The 26,573-nt window shown below is 51.7% G+C and overlaps 1 protein-coding gene across 1 annotated transcript in view; it reads right to left on the minus strand.

Moving 5' to 3' along the window:
* Positions 1-14,551: 14,551 nt before the first annotated feature.
* LOC147111045 (uncharacterized) overlaps positions 14,552-26,573 on the minus strand; it is a 13,770-nt gene continuing 1,748 nt past the window's right edge. The window contains exon 3 of the mRNA XM_085999996.1: positions 14,552-14,671. Within this exon, the coding sequence (XP_085856122.1) occupies positions 14,552-14,671 (120 nt within the window). The remainder of the gene's footprint in view (positions 14,672-26,573) is intronic.

The following is a 26,573-nucleotide window of genomic DNA, read 5'->3' on the forward strand; positions in this document are numbered from 1 at the left end:
AGTTGCAGTGTCGAGGTCAGGAGAATCCGACAGCATGGCAGAGGACAGAAGCCCACCAGGTACAATCCTCCTCAATATGTGTACAGGTCGTACATGTCCTACAAGGAATTCTTTGAGGAGCTGTGCGTCTGACCACTGCACAGCAGTTGGTGGGCAATTAGCCCAACTTTGTGCCAGCAATTGGGATTTCCAAGGTGGTGCGGATCATCTGTCAATGCCTACCTTGACAGATTGCAAGTTCGGGATTTAGCACGTGCGCAAGCGCATGTGGAAATCCTGAACTTGCAGTATATTTCAAAAGCGGTATGACGGCGTACTCTTAGAGTATATCCACCGCAAAATCCGAGCCAATAACTTTATCTAGGGTGAAACAATAGTACTGCCTCATGATCTGAACCATATAACTGTGTTTTTTGCATATACCCTCACATGCCTCTCCAAATTCTTCTTGAAGATGGACCAAGAAAACTCCTGGTAAGATATGACCAGGCATGAATGATTATTCTACTTTATTTCACAGCAACAGTTATGATCAAATTCACTTTATTCAATCAGTACAATGTGTCTTTGCACAATAGTACAAATAATAAATATGCTATGCATCCCCACATCACTGGCTCACCTTACTAGACTTAAACAAATCAACTCCTAACTACTGTCCTACATGTCAAACTTTTGAGTCTGGTCAAAACTTCCCCTCATAGCTTTTTGTCTATGACTGACTTTACAAGGTTTTCTGGAACTGACTGTCCTAGCAGCATTCAGATTGACTGCCTGTGTCTCTGTTTCTGATTTTTATTTTCCTCTGTTCACAGCCAGGAAAGAAGGCCTTAGAGGCTGAGACAGGAAATATTATTATGGGGAATAAGGAAATGGCAGAAATGTTAAACAAATATTTTGTATCTGTCTTCACAGTAGAAGCCACAAAAAGCATAACAAAAATGGTGTGGAAACTCCTAATGAGGGTGAGGAACTTAATGTAATTAATATAAGTAGAGAAAAAGTACTAGAGAAACTAATGGGACCAAAAGCCGACAAAACCCCTGGACCTGACGGCCTACATCCTAGGGTTCTAAAAGAGGTGGCTGCAGAGATAGTGGATGCATTGGTTTTGATCTTCAAAAATTCTCCAGATTCTAGAACAGTCCCAGCAGATTGGAAGGTAGCAAATGTAACACTGCTATTCAAGGAAGGAAGGAGAGAGAAAACAGGGAACTACAGGCCAGTAAGCCTAACATCAGTCGTTGGGAAAATACTGGTATCCATTGTTAAGGAAGTGGTATCAGGGCACTTAGAAAATCATAACATGATTAGGCAGAGTCAACATGGTTTTATGAAAGGTAAATAGTGTTTACAAATTTATTTGGGTTTTTTGAGGATGTAACTAGCAGGGTAGATAAAGGGGAACCAGTGGATGTAGTATATTTGGATTTCCAAAAGACCTTCGATAAGGTGCCTCATAAAAGGTTATTACACAAGATAAGGGCTCATGGGGTTGGGGGTAATATAGTAGCATGGATAGAGGATTGGTTAACGGACAGAAAACAGAGAGTAGGGATAAATGGGTCTTTTTCAGGTTGGCAGGCTGTAACTAGTGGGGTGCCGCAAGCCTCTATATTAATGACCTAGATGAAGGGACCGAGTATAATGTTACCAAGTTTGCTGACGATACAAAGCTAGGTGGGACAGTAAGCTGTGAGAACACAGAGGCCCCGATTTTCCTGGAGCTATCGGGCGGGGTTTCAGGCGGCCGGGGGCTGAAAATCGCAGAAATAGGGGGTCGCGACCCCCACCCCGCCAGATTCCCTGCCCCGCCCGACTTTCGCCCCCGTGTTTCAGCGCGACCCGAATCTGTCCCGCCCGCAGCAGGCGGGACAGGTGGACGGGAGCCTAATGATCAATAATTGGCATGTTTAATCCAATTTTAAGGGGCCCTTGGAATTTTCAGCCTTTCCCCACGTAAACCACGCCTAGTGGGAACACTGCTGATGAAACCTGGCGTGAACAATGTTGGCTTGCTTGCTTTCAGCTGCAGGTCAATCAGGAATGAAGAGATTTAATCAGCCAGCATTTGTAGGCTGCAGGACCTTGTTGCTCAAGGCTTGGGGCAACTTGTTGAAGGCTTAGGCACAGCTGTGGAAGGTTGGAGCCTCACACACTTCTCCAGTGTGAGCTCCTGGGAAGCCCCTCTCAGCACCCTAACTCAGCGCTTCCTCAATGGAGGCATCTGCCAGAAGCATGGGAGGCCTTTTGTTCCTTCCCTTCTTGGCATTAGAGGATCTCCAACAGCAGAGGAGGCTGCAGCAGATCCAGCAACAACAGCAGATCCAGCAACAACAGCAGATCCAGCAACAACAGCAGATCCAGCAACAACAGCAGATCCAGCAACAACTGCAGCACCAGCAACAACAGCAGCACCAGCAACAGCAGCACCAGCAGGAGCGACAGGCTGCATCTCAGCCACCTGAGGCAGCACAGGCCAGAAGGGGCCAGCACATGGAAGGCAGTCGGTGCAGGAGATACCCCCCAAACAGGGTCTACAGACACAGGGTGAGCTAACTCAACATGACTGAGCAACAGTGCCAAAGGCAGCTCCAACTTTCGCGAGAGGTAGTGACTGACATCTGTGTAATGCTACAGCAAGACCTGGAGCCCAGAGCACCAGGTCCACACTCCTTACCAGTGGCCATCAAAGTCACCACCACACTCAACTTTTATGCCTCAGGCTCCTTCCAGGGATCAGCAGCAGACATCAGCGGCATCTCCCAGGCAGCCGCACACACTTGCATCAAACAGGTCATCGATGGCCTCTTTGCCCTCGCACACAATCACATCCATTTCACCCGGGATCGCGCAAGTGTGAGGGCGCAAGCGCGTGGATTAACTCAGCTGGCAGACTTTCCAAGGGTGCAGGGCATCATTGACTGCACACATGTGGCCCTTAGGGCACCACATCGCAATCCAGGAGTTTTTGTCAACCGCAAGGGCTTCCACTCCCTTAACGTTCTATATTCAGGAAAGATAGGCAAAAAGGAAAGGGAGGTGGGGTAGCATTGCTGGTTAAACAATTGTAAGGAAGGATATTAGCTCTGATGATGTGGAATCTGTATGGGTAGAACTGAGAAATACCAAGGGGCAGAAAACGTTAGTGGGAGTGATATATAGACCTCCAAACAGTAATGTGGAGGTTGGGGATGGCATTAAAAGGGAAATTAGAGAAGCGTGCAATAAGGGCACTGAGTCATCATGGGTGACTTTAATCTACATATAGATTGGGCTAACCAAATAAGTAACAATACTGTGGAGGAGGAATTCCTGGCGTGTTTAAGGGATGGTTTCCTGGACCAATATGTCGAGGAACCAACCAGAGATCAGGCCATCTTAGACTGGGTATTATGTAACGAGAAAGGATTAATTAGCAATCTTGTTGTACGAGGCCCCTTGGGTCGGAGCGATCATAATATGATCGAATTCTTCATTAAGATGGAGAATGAAGTAGTCGACTCAGAGACTAGGGTCCTGAATTTAAATAAAGGAAACTACGATGGTCTGAGGCGCGAGTTGGGTAGGATTGATTGGGGAATGTCACTCAAAGGGTTGACGGTGGATAGACAATGGCAAACATTCAAAGACCACATGGATGAACTACAGAATTTGTTCATCCCAGTTTGGCATAAAAATAAAACAAAAAAGGTGACTCAACCGTGACTAACAAGGGAAATTAGGGAGAGCATAAGATCCAAGGACAGGACATATAAATTGGGCAGAAAAAGCAGTAAACTTGAGGATTGGGAGCAGTTTAGGATTCAACAAAGGAGGACAAAGCGATTAATTAAGAAAGGGAAAATAGAATATGAGGGTAAGCTTGCAGGGAACATAAAAACTGACTGTAAAAGCTTTTATAGATATGTGAAGAGAAAAAGATTGGTGAAGTCAAGCGTAGGTCCCTTGCAGTCAGAATCAGGGGAATTTATAATGGGAACAAAGAAATGGCAGACCAATTGAATACATATTTTGGTTCTGTCTTAGAACATAAGAAATAGGAGCAGAAGTAGGCCAATCGGACCCTCGAGCCTGCTCCACCATTCAATAAGATCATGGCTGATCTGATCCTAACCTCAAATCTACTTTCACTCTCCATCCCACCCGAACCCATGTGATCTCCCGGGAGAGGCGAAAAACCCAATGGACAATTTGGGAGAAAAAAAACTGGGAAATTCCTCTCCGACCCATCTAGGCGATCGAAACTCGTCCAGGAGATCACTCTGTCCCTGTATTTCCTGCAGTACTTACCTTCTGTAAGAGGTGATCTCCACCCCAGCCAGGAACAGGCCCAATTTACTCTTGAAGGACTCCTAGCTGGCAGCCTGTTTCCGAGGTCTCCCCTAATCCCTGTGAATAGAACCATCTCCTGAAATCTAACACAGAATTAGAACACAAGAAGTAGGAGCAGAACCAGGCTACACGGCCCCTGGGCCCGCTCCGCCACCCACAGGGCCATGACCGATCCGAACCTAGCCTCATGTCCGATATCCTACCCGTTCCCCGTAACCCCTAATTCCCCTTACTTCAAGGAAACTGTCTATTTCTGTTTTAAATTTATTTAATGATGTAGCTTCCACAGCTCTCTGGGGCAGCAAATTCCACAGACCTACCACCCTCTGAGTGAAGAAGTTTCTCCTCATCTCAGTTTTGAAAGAGCAGCCCCTTATTCTAAGATTATGCCCACTAGTTCTAGTTTCACCCATCATTGGGAACATCCTCACCGCATCCACCCGATCAAGCCCCTTCACAATCTTATATGTTTCAATAAGATCGCCTCTCATTCTTCTGAACTCCAATGAGTAAAGTCCCAATCTACTCAACCTCTCCTCATATGTCAACCACCTCATCCCCGGGATTAACCGAGTGAACCTTCTTTGTACTGCCTCGAGAGCAAGTATGTCTTTTCTTAAGTATGGACACCAAAACTGTATGCAGTATTCCAGGTGTGGTCTCACCAATACCTTGTACAACTGCAGCAATACCTCCCTGTTTTTATATTCCGTCCCCCTAGCAATAAAAGCCAACATTCCATTGGCCTTCTTGATCACCTGCTGCACCTGCATACTAACTTTTTGTGTTTCGTGCACCAGGACCCCCAGATCCCTTTGTACTGCAGTACTTTCCAGTTTCTTGCCATTAAGATAATAACTTGCTCTATGATTTTTCCTGCCAAAGTGCATAACCTCACACTTTCCAGTATTATATTCCATCTGCCAAATCTCTGCCCACTTACTTACCCTGTCTATGTCCCTTTGCAGGTTTTTTATGTCCTCCTCACTCACTACTTTCCCTCCCATCTTTGTATCATCTGCAAACTTTGATATGTTACACTCGGTCCCTTCCTCCAAATCGTTAATATAGATTGTAAAGAGTTGGGGTCCCAGCACTGACCCCTGCGGAACACCACTAGTTAATGATTGCCAGTCTGAGAATGAACCATTTATCCCAACTCTCTGCTTTCTATTAGATAGCCAATCCTCCACCCATGCCAGAATATTACCCCCAATCCCGTGATTTTTTATCGTGAGCAATAATCTTTTGTGTGGCACCTTGTTAAATGCCTTTTGGAAGTCTAAATACACTACGTCCACTGGTTCCCCTTTATCCACCCTGCATGTTACATCCTCAAAGAACTCAAGCAAATTTGTCAAACATGACTTCCCCTTCGTAAAACCATGCTGACTTTGTCCTATTAAATTATGTTTATCCAAATGTCCCGTTACTGTCTCCTTAATAATGGACTCTAAAATTTTACCAACCACAGATGTTAGGCTAACTGGTCTATAGTTTCCAGCCTTCTGTCTACTACCCTTTTTAAATAAGGGTGTTACATTAGCAGTTTTCCAATCTGCCAGGACCTTTGCTGAGTCCAGGGAGTTTTGGAAAATTATTACCAATGCATCCACAATCCCTACCGCCACTTCCCTCAAGACCCTAGGATGTAAACCATCAGGTCCAGGGGATTTATCCGCCTTAAGTCCCATTATTTTACCGAGTACCACTTCCTTAGTGATTTTAATCGTATTTAGCTCCTCCCCCCCCACCAAAGCCCCCTGTTTGTCCAGTGTTGGGATATTCTTAGTGTCCTCTACTGTAAAGACTGATACAAAATATTTGTTCAGCGTTTTTGCCATCTCCATGTTTCCCACCATTAATTTCCTGGTCTCGTCCTCTAAGGGACCAACAATTACTTTAGCCACCCTTTTTCTTTTTATATAACTATAGAAACTCTTGCTGTTTTTATATTTTTTGCTAATTTACTTTCATAATCTATCTTCCCTTTCTTAATCAATCTTTTAGTTCTTTTTTGCTGTCTTTTAAAGACTTCCCAATCTTCTATGCTCCCACTAGATTTGGCTACCTTATATGCCCTTGTTTTTAGTCGGATACTATCATTTATTACTTTACTTAGCCACAGATGGCTGTCTTTTCTTTTACACCCTTTTTTCCTCAGTGGAATATATATTTTTTGAAAGTTGTAAAATAACTCCTTGAATGTACACCACTGATCATGTACCGTCTTACCCTTTAATCTATTTCCCCAGGCAACTCTAATCAATTCCGCTCTCATACCTTCATAGTCTCCTTTATTCAAGCTTAGCACGCTTGTTTGAGATCCAACCTTCTCACCCTCTAATTGAATATGGAATTCAACCATGTTATGGTCACTCATTCCAAGGGGATCCTTTACTGGGACATTTTTAATTAATCCTGTCTCATTACACAGGACCAAATCTAAGGTTGCTTGCCCCCTGGTCGGTTCAGTTACATACCGCTCAAGAAACCCATCCCTAATGCACTCAATGAACTCTTCCTCAAGGCTGCCCTGCCCAATTTGATTTGTCCAGTTAATATGAAAGTTAAAATCCCCCATAATTATAGCTGTTCCCTTATTACAAGCCCCAACTATTTCTTGATTAATACTCCATCCAACAGAGTTGCAACTGTTAGGAGGCCTATAGACTACGCCCACTAGTGTTTTTTTCCCCATATTATTCCTTATCTCCACCCAAACTGTTTCATTATCCTGATCCTTTGACCCAATATCATTTCACTGTATTGCAGTGATTCCTTCCTTTATTAACATAGCCACCCCACCTCCCCATCCTTCCTGCCTGTCCTTCCCGATTGTTAAATACCCTCGTATGTTTAATACCCAGTCATGGTCACCCTGCAGCCATGTTTCTGTAATGGCCACAAGATCATACCCATATGTAGTTATTTTTGCCGTCAACTCGTCCATTTTGTTACGAATGCTACGTGCATTCAGATAAAGAACTTTCAAATACGTTTTGTGACACTTAGTTCCTGCTTTTTCCCCTTTTACTACTTTACCTTTTACTCCATACATTCTGTCCCTTCCCGACACTCTCTGGTTTTTAATTCCCCCACTGCTACCTAGGTCTATGACCTTCTCTGTTGTCATTTTTATTATTTGCTCTCTAGAAACCTCCCCCCCCCACTAATTAGTTTAAAGCCCTCTCTACAGCCCTAGTTATATGATTCGCCAGGACTCTAGTCCCAGCACTGGCCAAGTGAAGTCCGTCCCAATGGAACAGCTCTCTCCTGTCCCAGTACTGGTGCCAGTGTCCCAAGAAGCAAAACCCATTTCTCCGACAGCAGTCTTTGAGCCACGCATTTAACTCTCTAATTTTATTTAGCCTAGCCAAATTCGCTTGTGGCTCAGGTAATAAGATTATTACCCTTGAGGTTCTGTTTTTTAATTTGACCCCTAGCTGCTCATACTCCTTTAACAGAACCTTCTTCCTTGTCCTATCTACATCGTTGGTACCAACATGGACCATGACAACTGGATCCTCCCCCTCCCACTCCAAGTTTCTCTCCAGCCCAGAAGAGATGTCCTTAACCCTGGCACCGGGCAGGCAACACAGCCTTCGGGACTCCCGCTCTCGACTGTAGAGAACTCTATCTATCCCTCTAACGATGCTATCCCCTACCACTACAACATTTCTATTTACTCCCCCCTCTTGAATGGCCCCCTGTTCCATGGTGCTGTGGCCAGGTTGCTCATCCTCCCTGCAGTCCCCGCTCCCGCCCCCACAGGGAGTAAGAACCTCGAACCTGTTTGGCAAGAGCAAGGGCTGCGGCTCCTCCAGCACTACCTCCTGGATCCCTGTACCTACCTCACTCATAGCCACATTGTCCTGTCCCTGACCACGGACTACATCTGAATTAATTAATTTCATAGGTGTGACTACCTCCTGAAACATAGAGTCCAGGTACTTCTCCCCCTCCCTGATGTGTCGCAGTGTCTGAAGCTCGGCCTCAAGCACATCAACACGGAGCCAGAGTTCCTCTAGCAGCAAACACTTGTCGCAAATGTAATCACCGTGAGCCTCAATGGGGTCCACCGGCTCCCACATTTTGCAGCAGTAACACATCACCTGCTAACCCATTCTATATAATTAATTAAATTTATTTTGATTAGTTATGAAGACCTGCTGCCCCGATATAGATGATAATATCACACCACTATTTAATAGTACTTACCAACTTATAAAGGTATAAAAAAGAGGACCTACCAACCAGCTGATCACCTACCTCCCTTTTGAATGCTGTTTGTGGGGCCCGTTAGGTTGATTCGTCTCGCTGCTCCGCTTCCGCAGTGCTGGCTAAGCCTGAGAGCGGGAAACAAAACAGGGCAAAAACACCCCCTCACCTCCCACTTACCCAAACTCTCTCACTTACCAAAACTCTCGCTTGCACACAACGCCGACTGCACTCGCCACAGGTAACCTCCCAGAGATGTCGGGGAGCATAGGGTCTGATGAAAGGGAGGAACTGAAAGAAATCAGTATTTGTAGGGAAATGGTGTTAGGGAAATTGATGGGATTGAAGGCCGATAAGCCCGGTAAGCCTGACATCGGTAGTGGGGAAAATGCTAGAGTCCATTATAAAAAATGTAATAGCAGAACACTTGGAAAACAGTGAAAGGATCGGACAAAGCCAACATGGATTTACAAAAGGTAAATCGTGCTTGACTAATCTACTGGAATTTTTTGAGGATGTAACTGGTAAAATAGATAAGGGAGAACCAGTGGATGTGGTGTATTTGGACTTTCAGAAGGCTTTCGATAAGGTCCCGCATAAGAGATTAGCATGTAAAGTTAAGGCACATGGGATTGGGGGCAAGGTATTGACTTGGATAGAGAACTGGTTGGCAGACAGAAAGCAAAGAGTTGGAATAAACTGGTCTTTTTCCGAGTGGCAGGCAGTGACTAGTGGGGTACCGCAGGGATCGGTCCTTAGACCCCAGCTATTCACAATATATATTAATGATCTAGACAAGGGAACTAGATGTAATATCTCCAAATTTGCAGACGACACAAAGCTGGGTGGGCGTGTGTGCTGTGAGGCGGATGCCGAGAAACTCCAGGATGATTTGGACAGATTGGGTGATTGGGCAAAAGCATGGCAGATGCAATATAACGTGGATAAATGTGAGGTTATCCACTTTGGTGGCAAAAACAGGAAGGCAGATTATTATCTGAATGGCAGTAGATTGGGAGAAGGGGAAGTGCAATGAGACCTGGGTGTCCTTGTGCACCAGTCACTGAAGGTAAGCATGCAGGTGCAGCAGGCAGTTAAGAAGGCAAATGGCATGTTGGCCTTCGTAGCGAGAGGGTTTGACTACAGGAACAAGGATGTCTTGCTGCAGTTATACAGGGCCTTGGTGAGACCACATCTTGAGTATTGTGTGCAGTTTTGGTCGCCTTATCTGAGGAAGGATGTTCTTGCCATGGAAGGAGTTCAGCGAAGATTCACCAGGCTGATACCTGGGATGGCAGGAATGACGTATGAGGAGAGATTGGGTCGATTGGGCTTGTAGTCGCTGGAGTTTAGAAGAATGAGAGGGGATCTCATTGAAACTTATAAAATTCTGACAGGACTGGACAGACTAGATGCAGGAAGGATGTTCCCGATGGTCGGGGAGTCCAGAACCAGGGGTCACAGTCTAAGGATAAAGGGTAGGCCATTTAGGACAGAAATGAGGGGGAATTTCTTCACCCAGAGAGTGGTGAACCTGTGGAATTCTCTACCACAGAAGGCAGTAGAGGCCAATAGATTAAATATATTCAAGAAGGAGTTGGATATATTTCTTAAGGCTAAAGGGATCAAGGGGTATGGGGAGAAAGCAGGGACCGGGTACTGAATTTGGATGATCAGCCATGATCGCATTGAATGGCGGAGCAGGCTCGAGGGGCCGAATGGCCTACTCCTGCTCCTATCTTCTATGTTTCTATGTTCAGCTGGTGTATGACCACAAGAAGGAGATTTTGCCTGTTTGTGCCAAGTACCCTGGCAGCTGCCATGACTCCCTCATACTGCGCCAGTCTACTGTGCCTCCGCTATTCAGTCCGCCAAACGAACTTCAGGGATAGCTAATTGGAGACAAGGGATATCCCCTGCGGAGTTGGCTAATGGCGCCGGGGAGGAGGCCAGCCAACGAAGCTGAGGAGCGCTACAACTGCAGCCACATTACCACCAGATGCATTATCGAGCAAGCCATTGGATTGCTAAAGATGCGCTTCAGATGCCTCGATAGATCAGGTGGAGCCCTACAGTACTCATCAGCCAGGATCTCCAAAATCGTTGTGGTATGCTGTGTGCTTCACAACATGGCACAGCTTCGTGGCTTGCCGATTCCGCAGGACCAAGAGGCTCCTCACAGAGTCACCTCGGATGAGGATGATGCTGAGGAGGAGGAGGAGGAGGAGGACGACGGAAACGAGCATCCTGCAGAGGCCCGTCAACCAGCGGCACCAGTGCGTGAGAACATTGCTGGGCGGAATGCAAGGAACGCACTCATCCTTGGTAGATTTGAATAGCCTGGTACATCAAACACTGTAGCCTCGCTGCTTCTTAACTGACCATGGACAGTGGCCCATCCCTGCGCATTTCTACCTATTGGACCAGCTTGCTGCCATCTGCAAGTAATCCTAAGGCCTCAATGTGAAATCCCCATTTGCCAAATGACAGACGCCACAACTCCAGCAGTTGCCACCAGATTTTTTATGTACAACAAAGTGGTGGCATTAAAACTATATACAAGACTTCTTACCCAAGTGACTACCCTTGTGATTAGTGGTGCTTTATTTTTCCCTTACGCGTGCTCCTACGTAGTGGAACCCCTGTGGCTTCAGCAGATGTGGAGGCCCCTTGCTCACTTTGCTGCTGCTCCTGTCTCGACACCTTTGGCGGGCGTCCTCTGGGGTGGCGAGCCTGTGAGGGCTCGCCAGCAGTCTGCTGCTCCTGCGGCTGTGCAAGGGTTGAGACTCCTATCTCAATTGGGTGTGGACTCTGGCGGGGCTCTGACCAAGGGCTCTGAAGTGGCATGGAAGTGAGAGTGCGTGGAGAGGAGCCCCCACTTCCTTGAGGTGTGCCAACAACCTCCCTCTCATGGGTGAGCTCCCCCTCAGCGCCTGCAAGTGGCTGGAGAGCACCTTGCTGCACATCAGGGGGGCCATGGGGACCCGTCTCTGCACTGGAAGTCCTGCTCAGAGGGACTTCCATGAAGGTCTGGTTTCAGTGCTCAATAGATGCCCATCGCTTCTCAAGAGATGTCATTCTATTCTGAGCACTCACCATGGTTTCGATACCCTGGCGACTAAGCTCCTCCATGGCCGTAGCCCTCCTCTCCTCGGCTGCAGCTCTCCTCTCCTCGGCTGCAACCCTCCTCTCCTCGGCGGTAGCCAGCCTTACCACGGAGGTAGCCATCCCTTCCGTGGTGATGCTTTCATGGACCAATGACTCCAATAAGGTTGTGCTCATGCTCGCCATGGACTCCTCCATTCGCTCCACACTCGCAGCGACCCTGGAGACAAAACCTGCCAGAGACTCCTGCATCTGTGCATGGAGATCCATCACCTCCTCTCTTGCGGATGGACCCAGAGGCATAGGGTCGACATGCAGCTGAGCTGAGCTGGCAGAATCCTGCGCCCTCCGACGAGGACTCTCCACTGCTGTCCGTCTCCACAATCTGCTGATGCTCACTTGTGAGCTGTGAAACACCAGGTGACAACACTACTCTATATCCCGAAGGCCCCCCCGAGGTGTGAGTGTCTGCGCTGGTGCTGGGTGCGCTTACTTCTGCTGACGCTGCGCCCTCAGAGGCTGGAGCTTCCTCTGAGGAGTCTGGCTGCAAAGCCTCTTCCTCCTCGGCAGTGGGGACGGGGGCTCCGGATGGTCCTGTGGGGGAGTAAAGGAAAGAGTTAGAGATGTGATGCCAAGGCTACTTGCACATTGGATTTGGCATATGCTCATAAGTCCAAATGATGTAGCTTCAGAATCATATCAGCGACTCATGCTATGTCAATGAGAGAGATGGGAAACTATTCTGTCACCAGCTTGCGGGCTTGCTCCTGTCTCTCCTGCCCCAGCTTCCACAGGCACGTCAACCCCAGCAATCTCCATCACTGCTTCCTCCCAGGGGCTCAGGTGGGCAATTGAGGGTGGTCCTCGTCCAGTCCTCGCACGCTCTCTCCCATTGTGAGCTCTTTTCCTGCAATGAGGGAGACAAGTGGAGTTTGAGTGAGAGTGCAGGAGTGAGTGTAGAGATTGCATAGCATAGATACTTAGAAGGAGACAAAGATGGTGTGAGGCTGCAAGACCAAGGGCCTTCCCTGTGTGTTGCCAGTTCTGTTCCAAGCATCAGAGTGAGAGGCAGTGTGAGGGCTGCATGGTGGAATAGTTATGTGAAGGTGAGCATAGAGAGATAGGAAATGGGTAAGGGTGCATAGATGTGACTGTGAAGTGGGATGTGGAGGAAGAGATTGCTGAAGCTGAGTTCTGTTGGGGAAAGGCAATGGGGATCAGGTTGAGGGTGATGGAAACTTCATACTTACTTTTCCTGTACGGTGAAGGTCATGGAAGCGCTTCCTGCACTGTATCCAGGTCCATCGGGTGACTCCCTGAGAGTTGACCTCTGCAGCCACCTCCATCCAGGCAGCCCTGGACTCTTTGGGAGGCCTCTTCCTCCCTGAGCTAGGGAAGAGGACCTCCCTGTGAGCCCTTACCCCATCCACCAATGTCTGGAGTGACGTCTCATCAAATTTGGCCTCTGCCGCTGGCAGCAGCTGGTGCAGGCTCCTCTGCCATTCTGTACGACTGGTTCGGAAGCCTGCAGAGGTTGAAAAGCTTGCTGGAGACTTTAAAAGCACCATGAATGATGACATCATACTGTGGGGCTTTCTGACTGGAAATGGACAATTAGCAAAGGTGCCCACACGCTGGAAATAAATTGGCCAATTGAGGGAAAATTGCGTGCAGCTGGCTGACCCATTTAGATTCGGGTCGGAACCCGACATTCGGGGAACCCGACAATTCCCCGCACCTGCGGGAAAATCGGCCCCAAAGAGTCTGCAAAGGGATACAGATAGACTAAGTGAGTGGGCAGTAAGGTGGTAGATAGAGTATAATGTAGGGAAATGTGAGGTTATTCACTTTGGTAGGAAGAATAGAAAAACAGAATATTTTTTAAATGGTGAGAAACTTTTAAATGTTGGTGTTCAGAGAGATTTGGGTGTCCTTGTGCAAGAAACACAGAAAGCTAGCATGCAGGTACAGCAAGCAAAAGGAAGGCAAATGGCATGTTGGCCTTTATTGCAAGGGGGTTGGAGTATAAGAGTAAGGAAGTCTTGCTACAGTTGTACAGGGCCTTGGTGAGACCACACCTGGAGTACTGTGCACAGTTTTGGTCTCCTTATCTAATGAAGGATATACTTGCCTTGGAGATGGTGCAATGAAGGTTCACTAGATTGATTCCTGGGATGAGAGGGCTGTCCTATGATGAGAGATTGTGTAGAATGGGCCTATACTCTCTGGAGTTTAGAAGAATGAGAGGTGATCTCATTGAAACATACAAGATTCTGAAGGGGATTGACAGGGTAGATGCTGAGAGATTGTTTCCCCTGGCTGAAGTGTCTAGAACTAGGGGGCATAGTCTCAGGATAAGGGATAGGCCATTTAAGACTGAGATGAGGAGGAATTTCTTCTCTCAGAGGGTTGTGAGTCTTTGGAATTCTCTGCCCCAGAGGGCTGTGGATGCTGAGTCTTTGAGTATATTCAAGGCTGAGATAGATAGATTTTTGGACTCTAGGGGAATTTGGAGATCGGGTGGGAAAGTGGAGTTGAGGCCGATGATCGGCCATGATATTATTGAATGGCAGCGCAGGCTCAAGGGGCCGTATGACCTACTCCTGCTCCTATTTCTTATGAATGCTTGAGACCAGAGACTTTTCAATATAATGGATAGGAGGTGCTTATTGATTACTGAGACAAGCTAAAAACTGCATATAGTTTACAGTCTTTGGGGGAAAGAAACTACCGTTAGCATATTAATCACATTTTGTCTAGTTGCCTTTTTCTTAAACTTGTGAATATACTTTGCTTTAAAACCCCAGCATTAAAAAAGGTCATTCTTTTTCCAAATAATTTCTGTGAAAAAATGGTCAAAAACCCAAAATGTAACTCGTGCCAAATCTATTTACTGCTGCTGAGACAGAACTTCAAAGACATGTATAGGTAAATGTTTGGTCATTGCTTTCCTTGTGTGCGTAACTTCCTTAATCACTCCTGTTCCTCCACACATCACAGCTGTCACAGACTTTTTAAAAAAATCATAATTATTAGGGCTGCTAAGGCACTTTATTGGTGTATAACAGTTTCTCTGTCGATTCTTTTTGCCACTCAACTTGTAGTTAAATTATCATCCTGCAGAGGGCTTGGGCCAGCCGGGTGTTGCAAAGTGACGTCTAATTATTAGCCTTATTAGCAGCATTATCATCAACTCCAGAAACAGATGAATTACTGCTTGTTTGTATCCCTGACCAGATGAGAACAGAATTTGCAAGGCATACCTCTGGTTTTCCAAGAATTCTACAGCTATGTCATATCCTTTAGCAATTTTTCAAAAGAAATTATTTTGCATTTCACTCCTGTCTTTTTTTGGATATGGAGGGAGAGATGGAATTCCTCTTATTGAAAATGTAAATGAAAACATTGGTATGAATACAAGATAGGAAATCCCATTTTGTACTCGCTCCAACGTTTGCTAAAATTATTTACAGGAAAAATATTGGTGGCTTAAAAACTTTGAAGTAAAAGTATAAGCTCATAAAACTGAAGCTTTTCGATTGAAACCTAAGCTACAACATTTAGAAAGAATTTAACTTTTCTTATCATTGCTTTTCTGCTTGTTTTTGAATTCTTGATTTTGTTCTTTTTATTTCTTTGTACATTTCTGCCTCTTACGCTCCACACCCTCCCCTCGGGACACCACAGTCAACAACTCCTTCCTGCGTCACTCCCTCCCACCCACACTGACTTCCCGCTCACCGAGGGCCGCTCCTGCACTAATTCCCCCTCCTTCAATGACCAGCTAATCCCCTCCTAGGCTGCTCCTTCATTCCCGTATATAACTCCCTCATTTCCGTATATTACTGCTTCACTGACTAGATCCCACCCCACTATTCCCCTTAACAACACTCCCCTTCTTCACCCCTCAATAAAGACTCCCCACTCGCCTCCCCCCGCACTAACTCTCCCCTCACTACCTCCCCCTCCCAACCCCCCTCCCCTCACTACCTCCCCTCCCAACCCCCCTCACTACCTCCCCCTCCCCTCACTACCTCCCCCTCCCAACCCCCCTCCCCTCACTACCTCCCCCTCCCAACCCCCCTCCCCTCACTACCTCCCCCTCCCAACCCCCCTCCCCTCACTACCTCCCCCTCCCCTCACTACCTCCCCCTCCCAACCCCCCTCCCCTCACTACCTCCCCCCTCCCAACCCCCCTCCCCTCACTACCTCCCCTCCCAACCCCCCTCCCCTCACTACCTCGCCCTCCCAACGCCCCTCCCCTCACTACCTCCCCTCCCAACCCCCTCCCCTCACTACCTCCCCCTCCCAACCCCCCTCCCCTCACTACCTCCCCTCCCAACCCCCCTCCCCTCACTACCTCCCCCCTCCCAAACCCCCTCCCCTCACTACCTCCCCTCCCAACCCCCCTCCCCTCACTACCTCCCCCTCCCAACCCCCCTCCCCTCACTACCTCCCCTCCCAACCCCCCTCCCCTCACTACGTCCCCCCTCCCAACCCCCCTCCCCTCACTACCTCCCCCTCCCAACCCCCCTCCCCTCACTACCTCCCCTCCCAATCCCCCTCCCCTCACTACCTCCCCCTCCCAACCCCCCTCCCCTCACTACCTCCCCCTCCCAACCCCCCTCCCCTCACTACCTCCCCCTCCCAACCCCCCTCCCCTCACTACCTCCCTCCTCCCAACCCCCCTCCCCTCACTACCTCCCCCCTCCCAACCCCCCTCCCCTCACTACCTCCCCTCCCAACCCCCCTCCCCTCACTACCTCCCCCCTCCCAACCCCCCTCCCCTCACTACCTCCCCTCCCAACCCCCCTCCCCTCACTACCTCCCCTCCCAACCCCCCTCCCCTCACTACCTCCCCCTCCCAACCCCCCTCCCCTCACTACCTCCCCCTCCCAACCCCCCTCCCCTCACTACCTCCCCCTCCCAACCCTCCTCCCCTCACTACCTCCCCCTCCCAACCCCCTCCCCTCACTATCTCCCACTCCCCTCACTACCTCCCCCTCCCCCTCCCAACCTCCCTCCCCTCACTACCTCCCCCTCCCCCTCCCAACCCGCCTCCCCCTCCAACCACCCTCCCCTCACTACCTCCCCCTCCCCTCACTACCACCCCCCCTCCCCACCTCCCCGCCCCACCTCCCCTCACTACCTCCCCCTCCCAACCCCCCCTCCCCTCACTACCTCCCCCTCCCAACCCCCCCTCCCCTCACTACCTCCGAACCCCCCTCCCCTCACTACCTCCCCCTCCCCTCACCACCTCCCCCTCCCCGCCTCCCCCTCCCATCACCACCTCCCCCTCCCCGCCTCCCCCTCCCAACCCCCCCTCACTACCTCCCCCTCCCCGCCTCCCCCTCCCAACCCCCCCTCACTACCTCCCCCTCCCCGCCTCCCCCTCCCAACACCCCCCTCACTACCTCCCCCTCCCCTCACTACCTCCCTCTCCCAACCCCCCTCCCCTCACTACCTCCCACTCCCAACCACCCTCCCTACCTTCCCCTCCCAACCCCCCTCCCCTCACTACCTCCCTCTCCCAACCCCCCTCCCCTCACTACCTCCCCCTCCCAACCCCCTCCCCTCACTATCTCCCACTCCCCTCACTACCTCCCCCTCCCCCTCCCAACCCGCCTCCCCTTCCCAACCACCCTCCCCTCACTACCTCCCCCTCCCCTCACTACCACCCCCCCTCCCCACCTCCCCTCACTACCTCCCCCTCCCAACCCCACCTCCCCTCACTACCTCCAAACCCCCCCTCCCCTCACTACCTCCCCCTCCCCTCACCACCTCCCCCTCCCAACACCCCCTCCCCTCGCTACCTCCCCCTCCCCTCACTACCTCCCCCTCCCCTCCTTACCCGCTCTCCCCTCACTACCTCCCCTCACTGCCTCCCCCTCCCAACCCCCCCTCCCCTCACTACCTCCCCCTCCCCGCCTCCCCCTCCCAACCCCCCCCTCACTACCTCCCCCTCCCCGCCTCCCCCTCCCAACCCCCCCCTCACTACCTCCCCCTCCCCTCACTACCTCCCCCTCCCAACCCCCCTCCCCTCCCCTCACTATTCAATTCAATTCAAATCGCTTTATTGGCATGACAAATTACATCTTATGTTGCCAAAGCATCGGAAAACATTCATGTTTGTTCACAAAAATACAGATCTACCCATACAGTGTATAAACAGATATATCCCTGAGTGTATAAATATACTTTCATATAATTTATATATACTCTTATCTTATCTTTAGTGGTTGTCCCTCTGTTTATGGCAAGCTGTAACAGAGTGTGCCGCTAGTGTTATGCAACTTCTCTCTTCCCCTAGTAGGTATGGGAGTTTTTGGTCGTCATTCAATTTTCTGAATTCCGGGCATATTTTTGTAAATTTTGGGTAGAAATTCTCCCTTATGCCCTGATATTTTCTACAAGCTGTGAGGAAGTGCATCTCTGTCTCCACCATTTCCTGACTGCAGTGAGAGCATATCCTGTCCTCTCTTGGTAGCCGGGTCTGCCTGTGTCTACCTTTTTCGATCGCCAGGCTATGTTCACTAAGTCTGTACATTGTCAGGATTTTCTCAGTTTGCTCTCCTTTACCATGGTCAGGTAATCAGCTATGTTGTATTGTCTGTTTAGGGCCAAGTAGCAATTGAGTTTGCTTTGGGTTTTTGTTGTTTCTGCCCAATATGTCAGATATTTTTCCTTTTGCTTAGCGACGATTGTGTTGGGTCGAATTCTTTGTGTTACGCTGTCACTGTCCTGGGGCTGGTTATTGTTAGTAGTGTTAGTAGTTACTTCACTGAGTCCCAGGACTAGTTGACTGAGGGTATTCTTCTTTATGGTCAGCTCTTGGCATTTCAGGGCGTCGTAGTGATAGCATTGGGGGTTGCTCATTTGTAGGTGATTCCAAAATTTGGTGGCTCTTTTTTGGATAGTGATTATTAATGGATATTGGCCTAGTTCCGCCCTGCATGCATTGTTTACTGTTTTCCTTTGAGTCCGGAGGATACTTTTACAGAATTCTGCATGTAGGATCTCAATTGGGTGTTTGTCCCATTTTGCAAATTCTTGTTGTGTTAGCGGTCCCCATACCTCACTGCCATAGAGTGCAATTGGTTCAATTACTGATTTGAAAATTTTTAGCCCAATGCTAATTGGGATTTCTATTTGGATTGATTTTTTAATGGCATAGAAAGCCCTTCTTGCTTTCTCTTTCAGTTCATTCACAGCCAGTTTGAAGTTTCCCGTAGAACTGATTTTTAAGCCCAAGTATGTGTAGTTAGTGGTTTGTTCAATTTTGGTTGTTCCTAGTGTGAAATTTATTTTGGGTCCCTGATGTCTGGATCTTTGCTGGAACACAAGGACTTTGGTTTTTTGGGGATTTATTGTCAGGGCCCAAGTCTGGCAGTACGACTCCAGCAGATCCAGGTTCTGCTGTAGACCCTCCTTAGTTGGTGACAGCAGAACCAGGTCATCTGCATAGAGGAGGAATTTAACCTTGGATTCATATAGGGTGAGGCCGGGTGCTGTAGATTGTTCAAGTAGTTTTGCCAATTCATTTATGTAAATATTAAAGAGTGTCGGTGAGATTGGCGAGCCCTGCGTCACCCCCCGCCCCTGTGGGAAGTATTTTGTTTGTTTGTCTCCAATTTTAACTGCACATTTGTTGTTTGTATACATTGATTTAATTACATCATATGTTTTTCCCCCTACCCCGCTTTCGATAAGTTTCAGGAATAAACCGTCATGCCAGATGGAGTCGAAAGCCTTCTGGAAATCTATAAAGCATGCGTAGATTTTGCTTTTGTTATGGTGAACGTGTTTGTCAATTAGGGTCTGTAGGGTGAAGATATGATCTGATGTTCTATAGTTTGGCAGGAATCCAATTTGGCTTTTACTCAAGACATTGTGCTCCTCAAGGAAGTTTATAAGTCTTTTGTTTATGATGCTACAGAATACCTTCCCCAGGTTACTGTTTACACAGATGCCTCGATAGTTATTTGGGTCGACTTTGTCCCCACTTTTGTATATGGGCGTTATGAGTCCTTTATTCCAGATATCAGGGAAGTAACCGACACTCAGAACCAAGTTGAAGAGTTTTAGGATAGCCAGTTTCATTTTGTCGTCTGTGTGTTTAATCATCTCGTTTAGTATGCCGTCTGTCCCGCAAGCTTTTCCTGGTCGCAGGTCCTTGAGTTTTTCAAAAAGTTCTTTTTCTGTTATTATGGAGTCCAGCGGGTTTTGGTTATCTTTTATGGCCATTTCTAGCTTTTCCAGTTTTTTGCATATTTGGTGTTGCTCTGGCCTTAGTGTGTTTTTCTGGTATAATTTTTCAAAGTGGTTTTCCCATGTGTCCCCATTTTGAATGGCCAATTCGTCATGTTGTTTTTTGTGTAGTGTATTCAAGTTGTCCCAGAAACAATTGGAATCAATGGATTCCTCCATGGAGCTGAGTGTATTCTTAATATATTGCTCTTTTTTGGTTCTGAGTGTGTTTCTGTATTGTGTTAGTGTCTGACAATAAGTAAGGCGTAATTCCTCGTTTTCTGGATGTCTGTGTTTTTGGTTTGATATTTTTCTAAGTTTTTTCCTCATGTTATGGCAATCTGGGTCAAACCATTTTTCATAGTTTTTTGTTTTGGGTTTGTTCTTGCGAGCTTTCAAGTTTGCACTTGTTGCCAAATTATCAAAAATATTGTTTAGGTTATTTACTGCCCGGTTTACGCCTTCTTTATTGTGAGTGTATATGTTATCCAGAAAGGTGTCCAAGAGAGCTTGAGTTGATGCATTGCTAATTGTTTTCTGGTATTTTTCCGTGTCGTTTTTGGCCCATCTGTACGATTTTTGGTGTTGTACAGTTTACTGGGTTGTGTTTCTATGTTGTATGTTTCTGTCTTTTTGAGATACATAGTAATTTGACTGTGATCTGACAGTGTTGTTTGTGGTTTGACTGTGAATGCTCTGAAAGAGGATGGGTCCAAACCTGTAATCATATAGTCTACTGTGCTGCAGCCAAGAGGTGAGCAATAGGTCGATCTTCCTAGGAGGTCTCCTATGAACCTACCATTGACAATGTACAGACCCAGGCTTCGACAGAGCTGTAGGAGCTGTTTTCCGTTGGTATTTGTCTGCTTGTCGCAGTTATGCCTGTATGGAAGGGAAGGGATATCGAAGTGGTTATTCCCGAATACGTAATTGTTTCCCTGATTATTGGTGAAGTCTGGTTCTTCGCCCGTTCTTGAATTGAGGTCCCCACAGATCAACACGTTCCCCTGGGCCTGGTATTGGATAATTTCCCCCTCCCAACCACCCTCCCTACCTTCCCCTCCCAACCCCCCTCCCCTCACTACCTCCCCCTCCCAAACCCCTCCCTACCTCCCCCTCCCAACCCCCTCCCCTCACTACTTCCCCACCCCCTCCCCTCCCTACCTCCTCCCCTCACTACCTCCCCACCCCCCTCCCCTCCCTGCCTCCCCAACCCCCTCCCCTCCCTACCTCCCCAACCCCCTCCCTCACTACCTCCCCTCACTGCCTCCCCCTCCCAACCCCCCCTCCCCTCACAACCTCCCCCTCCCCGCCTCCCCCTCCCAATATCTCCCCCTCCCCGCCTCCCCCTCCCAACCCCCCCTCACTACCTCCCCCTCCCCTCACTACCTCCCCCTCCCAACCCCCCTCCCCTCACTACCTCCCACTCTCAACCACCCTCCCTACCTCCCCCTCCCAACCCCCCTCCCCTCACTACCTCCCCCTCCCAACCCCCCTCCCTACCTCCCCCTCCCAACCCCCTCCCCTCACTACCTCCCCACCCCCTCCCCTCCCTACCTCCTCCCCTCACTACCTCCCCACCCCCTCCCCTCCCTACCTCCCCAACCCCCTCCCCTCCCTACCTCCCCAACCCCCTCACTGCCTACCCACCTCCCCTCACTACATCCCCCTCCCAACCCCCCTCCCCTCACTACCTCCCCCTCCCAAACCCTTCCCCTCACTAACTCCCGCTCCCAACCCCCCCTCACCCTCCCCACCCCTCCCCTCCTTACCCCCTCCCCCCCACCCTCCCCACCCCTCCCCTCCTTACCCCCTCCCCCACCCATCTCCCCTCCCTACCCCACCACTCTCCTCCCTACCCCACCCGTCTCCCCTCCCTACCCCACCACTCTCCTCCCTACCCCACCCCTCCTCCCTACCCCACCCCTCCTCCCTGCCCCACCCCTCCTCCATACACCACCCCCCGCCTCCCTACCCACCCCTCCTCCATACACCACCCCCCGCCTCCCTACCCCACCCCTCTCCTCCCTACCCCACCCCCGTCACTACCCCACACCCCTCACTACCCCACCCCACCCCCTCCTCCCTGCCCCACCCCTCTCCTCCCTACCCCACCCCCCTCCTCCCTACCCCACCCCTCCCTACCCCACCCCTGCCTACCCCACCCCACCCCCTGCTCCCTACCCCACCCCTCCCTACCCCACCCCTCTCCTCCCTACCCCCCCTCTCCTCCCTACCCCCCTCTCCTCCCTACCCCACTGCTTCCTACCCCACCCCCCACACTACCCCACTCCTCTCCTCTCTACCCCACCCCCTCCCTACCCCACCCCTCCCTACCCCCTCCCCTCCCTACCCCACCTCCCACCCCATTACCCCACCCCACCCCCCACTACCCCACCCCCCTCAACCCCACCCCACCCCACACCCCTCACCTCCCTACCCCCCTCCTCCCTACCCCCCCACCTCTCCTCCCTACACCCCCACCTCTCCTCCCTACCCCCCCACCCCTCTCCCCCCTACCCCTCTCCTCCCTACCCCCCACCCCTTTCCTCCCTACAACCCCCACCCCCCCTTCCCTCCTCCCTACCCCCCCACCCCTCTCCTCCCTACCTCCCCCATCCCTCTCCTCCCTACCCCCCCACCCCTCTCCTCCCTACCTCCCCCATCCCTCTCCTCCCTACCCCCCCACCCCTCTCCTCCCTACCTCCCCCATCCCTCTCCTCCCTACCCCCCACCCCTCTCCTCCCTACCCCACCTCCCCTCACTACCCCACCCCTCTCCTCCCTACCCTCCCCCACCCCTCACTACCATCCCCACCCCTCTCCTCCCTACCCCCTCACTACCCCACCCCTCTCCTCCCTACCCCACCCCACCCCCCTCACTACCCCACCCCCCTCACCTCCCTACCCCACCCCACCCCCTCACTACCCCACCCCTCTCCTCCCTAGCCCACCCCACCCCCCTCACTACCCCACCCCCTCACCTCCCTACCCCACCCCACCCCCTCACTACCCCACCCCCCTCACTACCCCCTCACTACCCCATCCCTCTCCTCCCTACCCCAAACCCCTCCCTACCCCACCCCTCTCCTCTCCACCCCTCTCCTCCCTACCCCACCCCCTCACTACCCCACCCCACCCCCCTCACTACCCTACCCCACCCCACCCCACTCCTCACTACCCCACCCCACCCCCCTCACTACCCAATACAATACAATAGAATACAAATCGCTTTATTGGCATGATAAGGTACATCTTATGTTGCCAAAGCATCAAAATACATTTATGGTTGAACACATAAACGCGGTTCCATTCATACAGTGTATAAACAGGTATATCCTTGAGTTTATAAATATATTTTCGCCTTGTTTATATATACTCTTGTCTTAGTTTACTGGTTGTCTCTCTGTTCATGGCAAGCTGTAACATAGTGTGCCGCCAGTGTTACACAGCTTCTCTCCTCCCCCAGTAGGAATGGGAGTTTTTGGTTGTCAGTCAGATTTCTGAATTCAGGGCATATTTGTGAGAATTTTTGATAGAAATTCTCTCTGATGCCCTGATATTTTCCACAGGCTGTGAGGAAGTGCATCTCTGTCTCAACTACTCCCTGACTGCAGTGAGAGCATATCCTGTCTTCTCTTGGCAGCCTGGTCTGCCTGTGTCTGCCTTTTTCGATCGCTAGGCTATCTCCTCCCTACCCCACCCCCCTCACTACCCCACCCCTCTCCTCCCTACCCCCCCTCACTACCCCACCCCTCTCCTCCCTACCCACCCCACCCCCCTCACTACCCCACCCCCTCACTACCCCACCCCTCTCCTCCCTACCCCACCCCACCCCACCCCCCCACCCCACCCCCCTCACTACCCCACCCCTCTCCTCCCTACCCCACCCCCTCCTTCCTACCCTACCCCCCTCACTACCCTACCCCTCTCCTCCCTACCCCACCCCCCTCACTACCCCACCCCTCTCCTCCCTACCCCACCCCCCTCCACCCTACCCCACCCCCCTCACTACCCCACCCCTCTCCTCCCTACCCCACCCCCCCTCACTACCCCACCCCTCTCCTCCCTACCCCCAGCCCCCTTACTACCCCACCCCTCTCCTCCCTACCCCACCCCTCTCCTCCCTACCCCACCCCCCTCACTACCCCACCCCTCTCCTCCCTACCCCACCCCCCCACCCCTCTCCTCCCTACCCCACCCCCTCACTACCCCACCCCTCTCCTCCCTACCCCACCCCCCTACCCCACCCCCCTCCTCCCTACCCCACCCCCCTCATCTCCACCCTACCCCACCCCCCTCATCTCCACTCCTACCCCACCCCCCTCATCTCCACCCCTCTCCTCCCTACCCCACCCCCTCTCACTACCCCACCCCCCTCCTCCCTACCCCACCCCCCTCATCTCCACCCCTCTCCTCCCTACCCCCTCACTACCCCACCCCTCTCCTCCCTACCCCCTCACTACCCCACCCCTCTCCTCCCTACCCCCTCACTACCCCACCCCTCCCTACCCCACCCCTCAATTACCCCCTCACTACCCCACCCCTCCCTACCCCCTCACTACACCACCCCTCCCTACCCCCCTCACTATCCCACCCCTCCCTACCCCCCTCACTATCCCACCCCTCTACCCCCTCACTACCCCACCCTCTCTACCCCCCTCACTACCCCACCCCTCCCTACCCCCCTCACTATCCCACCCCTCCCTACCCCCCTCACTATCCCCCCTACCCCCCCTACCCCCTCTACCCCTCACTACCCCACCCCTCTCTACCCCCCTCACTACCCCACCCCTCTCTACCCCCCTCACTACCCCACCCCTCTCTACCCCCTCACTACCCCACCCCTCTCTACCCCCTCACTACCCCACCCCTCTCTACCCCCCCTCTCTACCCCCCCACTACACCACCCCTCCCTACCCCCCCACTACCCCACCCCTCACTACCCCACCCCTCTCCTCCCTACCCCCTCACTACCCCACCCATCTCCTCCCTACCCGCCTCCCTACCCCACCCCTCTCCTCCCTACCCCTCACTACCCCACCCCTCTCCTCCCTACCCCCTCACTACCCCACCCCTCTCCTCCCTACCCCACCCCTCTCCTCCCTACCCCCCTCACTACCCCACCCCTCTCCTCCCTAACCCCCTCACTACCCCACCCCTCTCCTCCCTACCCCCCTCACTACCCCACCCCTCTCCTCCCTACCCCCCTCACTACCCCACCCCTCTCCTCCCTACCCCCCTCACTACCCCACCCCTCTCCTCCCTACCCCCTCACTACCCCACCCCTCTCCTCACTACCCCACCCCTCTCCTCCCTACCCCCCTCACTACCCCACCCCTCTCCTCCCTACCCCCTCACTACCCCACCCCTCTCCTCCCTACCCCCCTCACTACCCACCCCTCTCCTCCCTACCCCCCTCACTACCCCACCCCTCTCCTCCCTACCCCCCTCACTACCCCACCCCTCTCCTCCCTACCCCGCTCCTCCCTACCCCCCTCACTACCCCACCCCTCTCCTCCCTACCCCCCTCACTAGCCCACCCCTCTCCTCCCTACCCTCCTCACTACCCCACCCCTCTCCTCCCTACCCCCCTCACTACCCCACCCCTCTCCTCCCTACCCCCTCACTACCCCACCCCTCTCCTCCCTACCCCCCTCACTACCCCACCCCTCTCCTCCCTACCCCCCTCACTACCCCACCCCTCTCCTCCCTACCCCCCTCAGTACCCCACCCCTCTCCTCCCTACCCCTCTCCTCCCTACCCCATCACTACCCCACCCCTCTCCTCCCTACCCCCCTCACTACCCCACCCCTCTCCTCACTATCCCACCCCTCTCCTCCCTACCCCCCTCACTACCCCACCCCTCTCCTCCCTACCCTCCTCACTACCCCACCCCTCTCCTCCCTATCCCCCTCACTACCCCACCCCTCTCTCCTCCCTACCCCCTCACTACCCCACCCCTCTCCTCCCTACCCCCTCACTACCCCACCCCTCACTACGCCCCTCTCTACCCCCTCACTACCCCACCCCTCTCTACCCCCCTCACTACCCCACCCCTCTCTACCCCCCTCACTACCCCACCCCTCTCTAGCCCCCTCACTACCCCACCCCTCTCTACCCCACCCCTCTCTACCCCCTCACTACCCCACCCCTCTCTACCCCCCTCACTACCCCACCCCTCTCCTCCCTACCCCCTCACTACCCCACCCCTTTCCTCCCTACCCCCTCACTACCCCACCCCTCTCCTCCCTACCCCCCTCACTACCCCACCCCTCTCCTCCTACCCCCTCACTACCCCACCCCTCCTCCCTACCCCCCTCACTACCCCACCCCTCTCCTCCCTACCCCCTCACTACCCCACCCCTCTCCTCCCTACCCCCCTCACTACCCCACCCCTCTCCTCCCTACCCCCTCACTACCCCACCCCTCTCCGCCCTACCCCACCCCTCACTCCCCCCCTCCTCCCCCCTCACTATTCAATTCAATTCAATTCAATTCAATTCAAATCGCTTTATTGGCATGACAAGTTACATCTTATGTTGCCAAAGCATCGGTAAACATTCATGTTTGTTCACAAAAATACAGATCTATCCATACAGTGTATAAACAGATATATCCCTGAGTGTATAAATATATACTTTCATATAATTTATATATACTCTT

The sequence above is a fragment of the Somniosus microcephalus genome, chromosome 11 (genome assembly GCF_052327205.1).
Source record: "Somniosus microcephalus isolate GS21.2 chromosome 11, FLI_Smic_1.0, whole genome shotgun sequence".
Taxonomy (NCBI): Eukaryota; Metazoa; Chordata; class Chondrichthyes; order Squaliformes; family Somniosidae; genus Somniosus; species Somniosus microcephalus.